General features: G+C 41.7%; 1 protein-coding gene across 1 annotated transcript; it reads right to left on the reverse strand.

Annotated features, from left to right (window-relative positions):
- Positions 1-1,127: 1,127 nt before the first annotated feature.
- On the reverse strand, positions 1,128-12,212 carry LOC116322705. Its single transcript, XM_039605304.1, has 15 exons — positions 12,082-12,212; positions 10,991-11,111; positions 10,786-10,908; positions 8,282-8,434; positions 7,971-8,195; positions 7,699-7,864; positions 7,247-7,352; positions 7,070-7,167; positions 2,856-3,115; positions 2,486-2,608; positions 2,270-2,419; positions 1,955-2,179; positions 1,693-1,858; positions 1,513-1,615; positions 1,128-1,424 (listed from the first exon to the last, which is right to left on the reverse strand). Exons 2-15 carry the CDS (start codon positions 11,108-11,110, stop codon positions 1,325-1,327), a joined length of 2,118 nt encoding a protein of 705 aa, XP_039461238.1. The 5' UTR covers position 11,111; positions 12,082-12,212; the 3' UTR covers positions 1,128-1,324.
- Between the last annotated feature and the right edge of the window lie 3,102 nt (positions 12,213-15,314).

Here is a 15,314-nt window from a genome sequence, read left to right on the forward strand (position 1 = left end):
TTACGTTATTTAAGAACACACTGCACAACAATGCTGAGATAAGCCAAGCTTTTGACCAAAACCTCGTTGGGAATCATCTTGCTGGTGCAAAAATTTTATGCCTCTCAAATCTCCGACCAAAAACTCAGACCGCCAGAAAGCCTGGAGAACTATTGGCTCAAGACCACTTTAAAAACAATGTCTGTCTCCTAAGAAGCAAAATATAGTGAAATAAGAGATTTTAAAATTACATCTTGATGTTTTCATTATTGTAAACATGTATATATTATGTTTTGCTGGTAAGATTAATAACTAATTTTGCAATAAGCCATTTTAAATTACATTTAAAAGGCAAAACAGAAATAAATGTTCAAAATGGCCTATAAAGGATGCATCAAAAGAAACTGAGAAAAGAAACAAGATTAAGTCATAAATATAGAAAAAGTGTTAAATACAATTAGTGAAAAGGTGTTAAATAGTTAAAAAATATAAATTTAGCATCAGTTGCACATATTTTAGCTTCTATTCAGATTGGAAAGCTTCCAGCAGCTCAGGATGTAAAAACGAAAAGCGATCTCTGCAGATATTTTGAATTATGATCAAATAGAGCAGAGTTATGAAAAGAGGAGGATCATTAGGCAAACAGATACAAAGAACCCACAGAGCAGAGCAATCCAACAGGAAGGAGACAACAGCTGTGGGTTCAGATAGTTGAATTAGGTGCAGCGTTATCCTCATAATACCAGATACCTAGAGGCCAAAGTTGCATTATGATGGATACTTTTTCATTTTCCAGTGGGGGGCAGTGCTCTCCATGATGATTTAGAACTAGTTTGTGTCTAATTGAAGAAAAACATTGGCTGGGGCCCATGAATCACTGTGATGGGGTATGTTTGAAGTCACTGCTGCTGGTGCAGGTTCAACATCCAAATCCAGGAGTCCTGTTGTACCTTCCTAAACCTGCAGTTTAACCACAGTCAGTCTAATGGAGCCCTGTTTTACAGAAACTGGCCGCAGTTCAGTCATAGGTGCAGCAGGGGCTGCTCATGAGAGTCAAGAGGATTGTGGATCTAAAGAGCCCATTTAAACTTGCCTCAAGCCACAAAACAGTTTCTTTAAATGCCAAATTTATACAATTTGACAAATTGAAATAAAATGAGACTGGGAACTTTCAGCTGGCATTTTTTATATATGACCAATGTTGTGTAATATAGGTCCATAGAAGTGAACAAATTCAGATTTAAATTTATAGCAAATTCATAAAGTTTCCAACATGTTAAAATTTCAGTGATACAGTTTATTTAAACATTAAAAAATACAAATATAAAACAAAGACCCAACTTAATCACACAAAAGGAAAACAAGCATGGTGAGCGATGCCACACTGGTTGTTTCGGTTCCGAGCCATCTTAATGTAGCCTTCTTCTCCAAACTGTACACCCCAGCTAAAAAAATGAAGCAGTTGCTGTCATGAAACTCAAAATTAAAGGAAACAAAAGAGATCCAGTCCATCAACCAGTGACTCAGAACAACCTGTTTTTGACAAGCCAGTAGTCCTGTCCTTTCTCTCTGCCGTAACCCACAACCAGCACGCCATGGTTCACTTTCTGGGTACATGTGTTGTCCATGTACACACCTGTTGGTTACAGGAAGGCAAATATAGGAACTCTGACTAAGATTCAATCTGTGCATCATTTTAATAAAGTAACCAACCACGATGGTAGAAGTGAAACTGTGGCCTGGAAGCATCAATTGCAACAGCGACGGGCCCCACAAGAGCCACTGCCTCCTTCAGTGCAAACTCATCCCCCCTTGGTAAGCAGTAATACCCTGAGCAGTTAGCAGCCCGATACAGTGGGTTGTACTTGCACTGATTATGCTGTAAAACGGACGTTCAGTCGAGTTAGTAGACTCTTTAACATGAGAAACTTCTAGGTTTAATCACAGTCTACCTGCAAGTGGAAGCTTGACTCACCCTTCCGATATAGGGGTAAGCATCTTCAGAAGCAATGCCTTGGTTATCAACAACATACTTGAAGGCACGTGCTATTAAGCCACCATTGCACCCGCGGTTGCCATAATCTGTAGTGCAGTCGATCAGGTTTTGAGTGCTGAGAGACCTTAAGATGCCTGTAGACTTTTTAAGTTGCCCCTCAAGAGCTCCAGCCGCACTGAAAGCCCAACAAGCACCACAAGAACCCTAAAAGAAAGGTTACTCGTGACATGATTAAAAATGTAGAGGTTTCCTGTTACACGTGTGGATATCTGAGGGGACCAGCTAGGACCTCACCTGTGTTTTGACTGGAGTTACCAGGCCTTTATCCCTCCAGTCCACTGAAGCTGGTAGAGAAGCGTTGACTTTTATGGAGCTCGCAGCAACCATCTCCAGGTCAGATGGTACCCTAGTGCCTGTGAGAGTGCCAGTGATCTCCACAGGGGTCTGCAAGCGTGGAGAAATTACACACCATTACCATCGAGTGATGTAAAGTTTGAGGAGAATGCTCACCATGTCTCCGAAGTGGTTGATTGCCAGTTCGTAAGTGTGCAAATTCAGCGAGGCTTCCAGGTTGTGAAGATTAATCATTTTCAAGTTCATTTCCCAAATCAGTCTGCGTCCCCACTCCTCAATCTGGAACATAAATGTTACACCAAATATTCTGTGGCATATATGTGCACAGTAACTAAGCCAGAGTTCAGACACCCAAACAGCTTGATGTTAATGAAACACAAGGTGAGTTCTTGTTCTAAAATTAAGCTTAAACAGACCTATATGCTTAAACTGAACCCAGCTGAACACTTATAATGATGAAGACATGAAACATTCCTGTTAAAGTTACAGGATTCAGCACCTTGGTATTTTTTTCCCTTTGTTTTACCTGATGAGAATATACTTTCATATGCGTTTTCTTCCATAGTTCCCAGTGTCGATCTGTTTGCGAACTGATATCGGCCACTGCAAATCCACACAAGACTGTGAAAAGCAGGCTCCGAAACATTTTCAGAATCTGGGAAAAGAAGAAGACAGTTTCCAACCACAGTGTGACAAAGCAAACAGCCTGCAATGTGGCTCCTGATTTTAAGTGGACAGGAGCAGCCGCAGAGTTTACAGGTGGTATCAATTTACATTTAAAGTCAGCTGAAGTATGTTAGCACTGAGAGGAGGTGTCTTATGAGCCATCCACATAAATTATATGCAGTTCAGATTATTTGACAAACTGACGACCACGTCCATCCCTTTATGACCACAGAGCACTAGTGTTGAAAAATACTCCAGTAAAGGTTAAAATACAGATTCAACTTCTTCACTGAAGTGAAAGTGAAAAAGTATCAGCTCTGAAATGTACTAAAAATAAGAAGTAGTTCATTGGAGGAGATTTTTACCAGCTATTTTTGTACAAGCTTACTGAACCTTGTGCTATATTAATGTATTAATCTAACACACTGCACACTGCACACTGTAACCAGCAGACTCCAAACACAGCACCCTCAGGCCCTTTTCCTGATCTCTGGGGACTTTAATCACATCTCCCTGTCCTCCACTCTCCCCACCTTCACCCAGTATGTTACCTGCCACACCAGAGACAATAAAACATTGGACTTATTGTATGCCAACACCAAGGAGGCATACAGCTCATCACCTCTCCCTCCCCTGGGGGGCTCAGATCACAATCTGGTTCATCTCTAGCCTGTGTATAAACCTCTAGTACACAGAGAACCAGTAGTGAAACTCACAGTAAGGAAATGGTCGGCAGAGACTGAAGAGGCCCTGAGGGACTGTTTCCGTTCTACTGTGTGGGACAACCTCTGCAGCCCCCTGGAGGATGACCTCAACAGCATCACAGACTGCATTACGGATTACATGAACTTCTGTGTGGACAACACCGTACCCATTAAAAAGGTATGTTGTTTTTCTAACAACAAGCCATGGATAAATCCAGAAATTAAGGCTCTCCTCAAGGAGAAGAAGAGAGTCTTTAGATCTGGAGACAAACAGGAGCTGAGAGTTGTCCAGAAGAAGCTGAAATGGAAGATAAGGCAAGGAAAGGAAAACTACAGGAGGAAGATGGAAGAGCAGCTGCAACAGGACAACATCAGAGGGGTTTGGAACAGCCTGAAGACAATCTCAGGACAAAAACCAACCCCCCAGGTTGCAGGAGACTTGGGGTGGGTGAATGACCTAAATAAATATTTTAATAGGTTTGATCTCCAAAAGTTGAATCTGTTCATCTGGACGTAGCGTTTTGTGGGAGAAACGTTTCGTCACTCATCCAAGTGACTTCTTCAGTCTCAGCTGACTGCAGGTTTCCCCAAACCTTATAAACAGTACATTAGGTTTGATCAAACACCCACCCCTCCCACAGCATCGTCCCCCCTGCTGCAATCTCCTTCATCTTCAGGGACTGCCTGTCCTTCATCTCAGGACTTCACACCGCTCAGCTTCACACCTCCCAGCTCCCAGTCATTACACCCACCCCCGGCTTCTGTGGACTCCAACATACACACCCCTCCCCCAAAATCCACTCTTTCTATCTCAGCACTTCAAGTGAGGAATGAGCTTCGCAAGATCAAGGTGCAGAAGGCTGCAGGTCCAGGTCCAGCCCTGACATCGCATCTGATGAAGACCCTCGAGAGGTTGGTTCTAAACCATCTGCGCCCCCTGGTGAGGTCTTCATTGGATCCGCTGCAGTTTGCTTACCAGCCTGGCATTGGGGTGGAGGACGCCATCATCTACCTCCTGCACCGAGCTCTGACTCACCTGGAGAAGCCTGGAAGCACTGTGAGGATCATGTTCTTTGATTTCTCCAGTGCTTTCAACACCATCCAGCCACGACTTCTGAGAGACAAGCTGGAGCTATCGGGAGTGGACCACCACATGTCCCAGTGGATACTGGACTACCTCACAGAACGTCCACAGTATGTGAGGTCACAGGGCTGTCTCTCTGACACGCTGGTCTGCAGTACGGGGGCCCCACAGGGAACTGTGCTGGCACCGCCCTCTTCACCCTCTACACTGCAGACTTCTCCATCAACTCCCCACGCTGCCACCTACAGAAGTTCTCTGACGACTCTGCCATAGTCGACTCAGAGTACAGACAGTGGACTCTGGACTTTGTTGACTGGTGTCAGCAGAACCACCTGCTGATCAACGCCGGGAAAACCAAGGAGTTGGTGGTGGATTTCCGGAGACGCAGACCCACCACACTGACACCGTGAACATCCAGGGAGTGGAGATTGAGATAGTGGACTCTTATAGGTACCTGGGTGTTCACCTGAATAATAAACTGGACTGGAGCCACAACAGTGATGCTCTTTACAGGAAGGGTCAGAGCAGACTCTACCTGCTGAGGTGGCTGAGGTCATTTGGAGTACAGGGAGCGCTTTTAAAGACCTTCTATGACTCTGTGGTGGCATCTGTCATTTTTTACAGTGTTGCATGTTGGAGCAGCAGTTTATCGGCAGCTGAGAGGAAGAGGTTGGATAAACTCATCAGGAAGGCCAGCTCTGTTCTGGGATGCACCCTGGACCCAGTGCAGGTGGTGGGAGACAGAAGGACTCTGGCCAAAATAACATCTCTGATGGACAGAGTCTCCCACCCCATGCATGAAAATGTTGCTGAACTGCAGAGCTCCTTCAGTGACAGACTGCTGCATCCTAGATGCATGAAGGAGCGTTTCCGCAGGTCCTTCCTCCCTGCAGCTGTCAGACTGTACAATCAGAACTGCTCCCAACAGTCATAGATGTTTACATCAGCACTGTAACTGCAATAAGTTAATCAACCGATTCGCACTACAACCTGGTTTGCCTCTTATCTGTAGTTATTTTTATCTAATTTAATAACTGTACAGTACTCTCTGTATATAGTAACCATTGTCCTTAATGTAAATATGTAAGAAAAATTGTGTATGTTTCTGTTCTGTGTCCTGTGTCCTGTTTGTTTGTATATGTGTCTTTTTGGCTGCTGTTACAACCACATTTCCCCTTGTGGGACAATTAAAGGATTATTCTATTCTATTCTATTCTATTCTATTCTATTCTATTCTATTCTAACAATAAAATGATATCAGCATATAATAATAACAACTTGAATCATTTATGTAGAACATGATGAGAGAAAAAGAAGGAAAAAAGCTCTATTTTCTTTGCCACTAAATGGGAAAAGGAGTACAGTCTGGGGTTAAAGTGGAATTCAATGGGTGGGGGAACTAAAATCAGCTGTAATGGCTCAGTGTGGGGAAGAGAATCACAACTTACTTTCTACTGAGAACTTCAGTAGATTTCCTTTAAAGTACAGAATGTGATCAGCTGACCTGCTGCTCTTTGCAGATTTACACACCTGAATTCAACCAGATGTGAGCAGATGTTTCATGAGTTGTCCTGGCTGATGCCCATTCTCTACACTGACTGTACACCGTTTATGCTGTCTGTATACTGTGCATCAGCCACGTATTGATTTAAAAGCACGAGGACTTACATCTAAGCTTCACATTTCCAGTTTAAAAGATAACACCGAGCAGTCCTTACCTTATTTGTTTAAAAAATGTAGGGAGTAAAAGCAATACGTTTTCAGGAAAAAATAGTCAAGCAAAGTTCAGATACCCCAAAATTCTACTTTAGTACTACTTCTACTCCCATCTCTGATTAAAACTGATCAGCTGATAAAATCTTTATTGTTCTTGAGTGTAAAGTTGTGCTTAGAAATGTACAAATGAGTGAATGTGCATAAAGTATTTTTACATGGCACAAAATGTTATGAATCTTTCATTTTTTTCCACTGTTTCACTTGTCGTTGTCACTATTATTAAATCTGTGAGGTTTAACATGCAGAAAGAAAAGTAAATAAATACATGGAGTACAATGTAGAAACAACACTACTGAATGAGAGCTGAAGTATTTCAGTCTCAGACATGTGTGAGTATGTAGTCAGACATTTAAAGTACAGTGATATTGTGTTTTTTATCAGATGAAAAGTTATTTCAGTTGGTTAGACTTTAAGCATCTTTAGCGCTGATGTGAAATAAAATACAGTAACAATGACTGGTCTTTAATAATAATTTAAATAAACTAAGTTGAGTTAGTGGGCCATATTTTCACACTGTAGGGTAGACTGGAAAGCTGGCGATGCCGCAGAGATTATTCTTGTTCCGGGCAAGCCGAATGTAGCCTCCTTCTCCCCATGCGGTTCCCCAGCTGAAAAGACAAAAACATTCACATCCAGCTTCAAAATATCGGAAATATTTTACAGGTTAACAATCGGAGGTACGTTTACCTATTTTTCACCAGCCAGTAGTCTTGTCCTGCATCTGTGCCATAGCCCACGAGCAAGACAGCATGATTGATCAGCTTTGGGTTGCAGCTGGGTACGTTGTATAAACCTAATAAATGCAGGTGCGTAAGTTAAAAAAAATACATAAGGTAAAAAATATGTGGTACAGCCGGTCAGTGGGCTACTCATGCTAAGGGCCTCCTAAGGGCTGACAAACCTATAATTATAGCAGCGGTAATGTGCAAACGTTGCAATGAAAGTAGGAGAAGTATGACCTCCCTAAGGGGGCTCCACCAGTTTCAAGTGAATGAATGCATGATTCTCTTTAAGCCACTTAATGAAAATCAAGAGGAGTTATCCCTCTGGGATTGAAGCCTTTTGTGTGGAGCAGAGACCACTGAATAAAGTCAAATTCACTAGAATCGCCTACACCGTAAAGCTTTTAGCCTCCTCACCTCCACTGTACATATGGAAAGATTCCAGCATGGCGTTCACGGCCACGGAGATCGGCCCCACTGATGCCAAAATTTTCTGCAGCATCTTCTCATCTCCTTCTGGAAGGATGCTGAATTTGGAACAATAGCCAGCCCGTCCCTGGACGGAATAGCGGCATTTCCCATTCTGCAAAGAGAAATGAGACATTTATGAAAAGACAGAAGTACTGTCAGTCTTTCTGTGTTTGTCCACCCTCTTTCCTACAGTTCTCTTTGTGCGTGTAGAGGATGACCTTGTGTTCGTAGGGATAAAAGCTCTCCGAGTCAACGCCTCCGTTGCGAATGACGTAGCTGTAGGCTTTGGTGATGTAGCCTCCTCTGCAACCCAGGTTTCCGTCCTGGGTGCTGCAATCCACCAAGTTCTGCGGACTCAGGGAAACAAGTGTACCAGTGCGCTTCTTCAGCTGGCCCTCGAGAGCTCCCAAAGAGCTGAAGGCCCAGCATGACCCACACAAACCCTTAGAAAATAAAAACAGTACAAAGTGTCACTTTTGTCACGGGATCGCGTTAATGATTTTCCTTTTCTTACAACACCCGATCTCACCTGGTTTCTGACGGGACCCACCAGGCCCTCTTTCCTCCAGTCCACATTCGCAGGTAACGGTGAGTCACTCACATCCTTAAAAGTGCCATTTGTGAAATTAACGGTCTCCTCCAGCTTCAAGCCGTTCAGCTTCTCATTGATCTCCTCGGCTGTCTTGGGGGGAAAGAAATGGCAGCGGTAAATAAAATGAAAACACGATTAAATATTAGCTCTACACGACAGCATTCTTTTCACTTGACACCGAATATATAAACACAGCACCGATCTCGGGTCGCGAATGTGTTTAAAACCCATCATCGACTGAAAAGCAAGCTGAAGCATTGAAACAGCTCCACTCAGTCAATTCATTCTGTTCCCATCCACTGTGAATTTTGCACTTGGCATGAACAAATCTCTAATGGAGATGCTGGCTGTGTGTTTGCCCTCCTTCCCCTTCCCACTATCACCTCTGTCTTTGACAAAGAGCTTAAAACACCAAAGCTGAACAGTCCAGCTGTAGCAGATATGGCTCTGTGTCATTTTATCTTTCACAGCAGCTTTAAAAACAGAATCTTTCCCCTTACATGTGAGTGTATTTCAGCTGCCTCACATTATTCACCCAGGCAACTGCAGCATTCTGTCCTCTGACAGCGGGCCAAAAGCTTGCATGTGTCCCAAACATTTCTGCCAGTTTCCTGCAGAGAGCCAACACGCCACGCCCATCCAGGCTTTACCGCTCGGGCTTCCTGGATTTTTAATCAAAAATAAAACCCCTCTAACTTAGAATACAATTCCTCTCTTGTTTCTGCACTTGTGTTTTTTTTTTTTTATTAACAATCCATTCATTCATTTAAAATATTATCCATGCAGGAACAAGAAATCAACACTGTAACACTGACATGTTGCTCTAATATTTTAAGGTTTTTGCACTTTGTGTTTGTGGTTTTTCAATGTGCAAAACATCTGATGAAATCCTTTTTCTTGAGATCCTTTTATTTAAAATACAAAGTCCACATAAAATGCAAGGTCATCAGACATTTGCACATAAGCAAAGTATTTCATTTAATAGTTTATACAAGTCCAAACTGAACCAGAACGGCACAGAACCAACCAGTTTGCAACCCTGCAGCTCTGCTGTTATTCTATATTCTGTTATATATTTCCAGCATTACATAAGGGTCTTCATGTACATAAAAATAAGCATCTTGATTGTCCAGGCTGGCCCAGCCCATACTGGATTAAATTAATCTGATTGTATGAAGGGAGATTAGAGCCGCTCTATAGGTTAGGGTTTAAATTAAGCCCGCGGGGATGCAGTTTTATCCGCAGATTAACAGTGGTGGTCATTCACGTCCATCTTGCACCAGCAAAAGGTCAATGTGCATGAATGCACTTGAGATTCTGATGGCAAACATATGGTTATGTTTACACGGTGTTAAAATGTTTGTATCCACCAGAGGTCTCTCAGATACGCTCCTGTGAGTGATCGCTCCAGTCTGGCGCTGCAATTGGTGCTGTTCAGTTTAACAGAATTGCTAAATGTTTTCGGTTTGGTTGATTTCTCTTCTTGTTGTCAACATTTCTGCCATCGTCAGCATAATTATACAATGATTTGGGAGTGTGATTTGTGTAATAGTTACATATTGGTTAATACATGAGTGAGACAGACAAGCAGGGAGAGAGAGAGAGACACCAATCCCGTCTGTGTAGGGATTTTCGACTTTATACAACTGGATATGTGGCTCAAAGTGTGGCTGCCAAGGTCATAATAGTCATAATATAGACTGGAGGCAACCCCCTAATATTAAAACATATTTTAAAAACTTGATATTCAAATATGTTCAAAATGTGCCCCTAAGTATACTGAGATTAAAATATAACCCAGAGATTTTCATGTGCAGGGAACTGCAGGAAAAAAATCATAATAATAACTAGACAAATTACTGTTATTATTCTGACTGATTCCAGCTGTACAGCACATGTTTGTTGTAGTGGTTTTGCCACTAAATGCTGCAAACTGAGTGTAGACACTGCAGGGTATGCGGACCAGTGCAGAGCAGACTCGGACTGAGAAGGACCAGTAAGATCAGACTAAGATGGATGGTTTTTGTCTGGATGAGAAGACAAATGACGACAATGAAGTTTCTGAATGTTATTTACAGTCACTGTATGAAACCAGCTGTGGTTAAAGTCAGCAGTTACTACCACAATCATATGAGCACCTATTCTGTAGTAGATCTCACTTCTACGTTACATAGAATTCATGGTAATGCCAAACCAAGTGCACTGATCCTGCAATTGTTTGTTCCTCTTCTCTCTTCTAATGTTGCTACAGCTTTGTTCAGCACTCAGATATTTTTCCTGTGGTCACTCCAGACTACAGATAGTTTTAGATAATTTAATGCAATTCTATCCATGAGCCTTAAAGCTGTTTTAATGTCACTAATGAATGACTGCACAATAACAGATTGGGATCTAGATTTAGAAAGTTTAGACATCCTGTCTTCTCAGCAGCAGCATCCTACCATGTCAGCCAGGTGGTTCAGTCCCAGCGTGAAGCTGTGCTTCCCTGCCGAGGCTTCCTGATTGTGTCTCAACACAAAGTGCACGTTCTTCTCCCATACTGCCCTCCTGAAGTCGATCTCAGTCTGAAACACAAATCTGGGCTGTCTCATCCAAACCTTGCCAGAATATGTGGTAAAAAAGACAAAATGTCTGTTTAAGTCCTACCTGATTATCATAAACTTTTCTGTGTTTGGTTTTCCACTCTTCCCACAATTTGTTCACAGCGGGCGAAGAACAGGCGAGGACCACAAAGGCCAAAAGCAACACGGCACACAAAGTGTGCATACTGAAAAGGAAGGGGAAAAAAGGAAAGCAGATGTAACCCTTGTGTAATCAGCTAATCACTTCAGTGGTTCATTTTGAAATTTCAGTATCTAACTTGTTGTGATTTGGTGCGCACCTGAGGTTACTTTCTGTCTAAAACTATGTTAAATTCAAACATGATAATGTTTAAGAATAATGCAGTAAAAGTATTTTCCTTTAAACTGAAAGATGTGAAACATCAGAGGTCTGAGAAGATCCCAGCTCAGGGTTACAAATCTCTACAAGAGAGTCACAGTATAAACAGTGAGGGAATGTATACAACTCAAACACGGAATGATAAACTCCAGGTTTCTGTCACCACTGAGCCTGAAAATGGTCACGCAAACATAGTAACCCTTTCATGCATGAATTATGACAACCACGATCAGGAATTTTTCTTAAGTATTTTTATGCATCTTTAGGCATGAAAAGATGAATAAAAATCCTGATTGAGGTTGTCATAATTCATCCATGAAAGGGTGAGATAACTATAATTACAACGAAACACGTCTATAGTAACATTAAACGACCAGTGGGTGGCAGGGTAAGGAGTGGCACATCAGTGTCCAATGTAGTGCTTTATGAGCAAGTTTACCATCAACACTGACACAAATATACAAGAAAACAGCCTTTGGATAGCTGTCCACTGAAGGGTTAAGCATGATTAGCATTCGGTGTACAAAACTGCAACACTGCATTTTCAATGAAACACAGTCTGCAAACAAAAGCAGAAGAGCCTGTAAACATGATTCTAATCTACAGAGCAGACTTCTGAAGATTAGTTCATCACAAAACAGAGAAGTTCAAGCCGTAATCTCTTACTGTAATCTCCCAGCTTCTTTCTCAGTAAATCTTTTCCGACACCATATGATTGTTCACTTACATCCATAACCTTAAACAAGCCATTAATTTAACAAGACGTGTGAAAAGAAAAGAGTACTCAGAGCACTCACCTTGTTGCAGAATGACTTCGCCCAGGAAGACAAGTTCACCCGGTTTGAGCACGCTTAGATCTTCACGCCTTAAAAGAGGAAGTTTTATTTCCTGATGCGAGCTTTTATGCATCTGCTCACTGCCTCGTCATGTGAATCTAATTTACAACCAGCTGCAACCGCACAAACTAGGCTTCCCGTATGAGAGTTGCACAAGGTTAAAGTTAAATGATGAAAATACCCCTGCGTGTGGAGGGAAATACGTATGAAATGAAAACGTTTCGGAATAAACTGATAGAAATGAAACTGATTTTGTGGTTCAGGGAGATTTTTTATAATTAATCATGACTCTGAATCATATTTTGACGTACTGTAGCTGTTAGCTGAAATGAGAAAAGGGCACATGAGCTTAATTTATTATTCTGCCACAACCAAAAGCAAAATCCAGATTTACTGCCTAATGATGCTAATTTAAATCGAATTACACAGGGTCAGAGCGAGTCTGTGTTGAAAGCTGCAGTTTAATCATCAGGGCTCTTTGCTTTCAAACATGCTGTGGATTTGTAGAAAACTAAAAGAAGAGTATTAAAAAAATCCTCTTTTTCTTTCTGGATTCTTGTTGTGAAAGTCGAGCCAGAACTCTTGATCATTCTTGGTCAAATGTTTTTCTTTTATTCTTGAATTTGACGTGAACTTACTCGCGACTTGTTTTTGTATACAAGTGGAAACAACCACCAGATGCACCATGATCCAGTCATTCAATCTGATGTGGTCTGTGTTGTATCTGTGCGGGTCTCCAAAAAGTATCCTGGTTCTTTCAATGCAGAGGAGCAGCTTCTCAGAATCAGAATCAGAATCAGAAAGGGTTTTATTGCCAAATGTTGAGCAGGTTTACAACATTAGGAAATTGCTGCAGTACTTAGTGCAAACATACGTACTTAGTGCAAACATACTACTCTGACATGCAGCAGACATGCAGACATTCATCTAAAATGTGACTTTTTCAAACAACTACTGGGATACAAAAAAGGGAAGAGTTGTAAGAAGACTACCACAAAAAACCGCAAGAAGATGCCAGGTTCTCCTTTTTCTCTCATGCTTGCTTTATTTACTTCATGAGTGCACTGGTAAAGTTGTATGTAAATAAAGCTGTGGATACTTAACTCTGACAGGTTGGGGAATCAATCCCAGCAAGAAAGACTGACAGATCAGCTGATCAGTGAATTCCCTTCTGCACATCCTGCTGTCAGATCTCATGGGGCATGCTATTTGATCCATTTTAGCTTGCAAGTAGTTGCCTCTGCAAGACACTTTGCAACCCACCCAACCTGAGCTTCTCCATTTCAGGCTTTTTATGCTTCTTCTGTGAGGTGATCCTGTTGCTGCCTTTGCTATCTTTTGAATTTCCAGAAGCCATAAAAGCAAAAGTAAATGACTGAAGCTGGAATAACAGTCCCATATACTTTGAGCTTTAGTTGGGTATATAAACTTTCGGTTAGTTAGGTGAGAATCACAAATATCCTCTTTGCTGCACATTCAGATTGTTGTGCTTTAATCCAAAGGTGATCACACACCCTTCATACACCCTAGGGATGAACCACTAAAAACTGCCCATAATATGTATACTATATATTTAGATATGTTCTTGAAATATGAAATATACTTCTGTTAACAACAGACTGCGGAGCCCGTCAGTGTTATAAATACCTGACAGGAACACATGGGAAAATGAAGCTGGCCGATACTTACACGGTGCTTTCCTACTCTAAGCAGCCAAAACGCTTCATTCACCCATTCACACCCACATTCATCCATTCGTTTTTTTCTATGCCTAACCACCTTGTTTAAGATTCATACACACACTTTTATACAGGCATCAAGGGCAGCCCAGGGTACAACACCGAGCACACACTATAGACTAGAAGAGCCAAGGATCAAACCTTCAGATTAGTAGAAGACTCTGCCTCTTTCTGCCTCCTGAGCCACAAACACATTTAGTCCATATTACATCTTGAACAACACATTATAGATATGTTTTTCATGGTTTTGGGGTCTAAGGTGTCCGCTGCCTAAGAGGCATTTTAAGTGCATTTTCAGAGATGCAAATAGGGTCAATGTGAGACCACAATTTAAAACAAACAAAAAAAGGAAAAAAAATCGGAAAAAAAATCAAATAGAAATTTTTTTTTTTTTATATGTTAATGTGTTTTGCTTATTTTTGTGCATTGACTGATTAAAGTGTTATTAGCAGATGTAAGCTGATGCTGTTGATGATTATACAATTGTTGGTAAATAAATAGCGTGCCACAAAATCCTCTTAAGAAGACAAACGGATCAGAATGTAAAGAACAGATGTGTGTGCTGATCATCATCGACTGCAACGTGAATAAGTGGATAGTAAACCAAGAGAAGAGGGATTAGTGGTTGGGAGACTGTGGCTATATACCGTGATGGGCTGGTCACCAAGCCTTTCTCAGTCTTCGCTCTCATTTCCTATCAGCTTTCTGTACAATATTGTAAAAACCCAAAGACATGGCAGCGGTCTGCACAGCGGAGAGCTGCAATGACGAAACTGTATGAAGAGAACTGGACAGAAGGACATTATGCAACGTGGAGGTCTGAGGTGGCCTTTGCTATTTTTGCTCTCCATCTCTGATCCGGCCTCTTCCTGAATGCCCGGTTGGACGGAGATTTGCTGATGAATGCAGGTTCCTTAAGGTAGCAGATGGTAAGTTCCTGACTCAGCACAAGCTCTTCTTCACTGGTGATTCTGCATGTTTTGCGTCATTACGTCTCACAATCATGCAGCCGAGCGGAGAGGGAATTCAACCCCCGACTCAAACATCTGATCGTTTTGTTGGCTTTTGCTGAATCCGGAGGGAGTGCTTTCAAATTTCAGCAAGTTCTTTGCAAAGTACAATTAAGAGTGAGGGAAGCGTGGGTGGCTGTTAGCAACTAAAACTCAAAATGCAGAAAATCATTTACACCTGTTATGTTTTCCCAGTTTACGGTCGATTAAAGGAGATTTATTCAGTAAGAGAAGGGAAAGGAAAACAGTCAAATCATCTTGCCTCTTTAGCAAGTTTTAAATCAGGAAACATGTTATAGCGCGCCTGTAATAGTTAACACCAAATAATGATAATCATTTTGAATCTGCTTCTCTGGCTGCTCGGGAACCTGTGTCACTTCTCATTTTCTGTCTAGCCACTCCTAAACAATGCAGAACAGCTTGTTATGTAATTGAACGGACGTTG

The sequence above is a fragment of the Oreochromis aureus genome, linkage group 22 (genome assembly GCF_013358895.1).
Source record: "Oreochromis aureus strain Israel breed Guangdong linkage group 22, ZZ_aureus, whole genome shotgun sequence".
NCBI classification, from domain to species: Eukaryota; Metazoa; Chordata; class Actinopteri; order Cichliformes; family Cichlidae; genus Oreochromis; species Oreochromis aureus.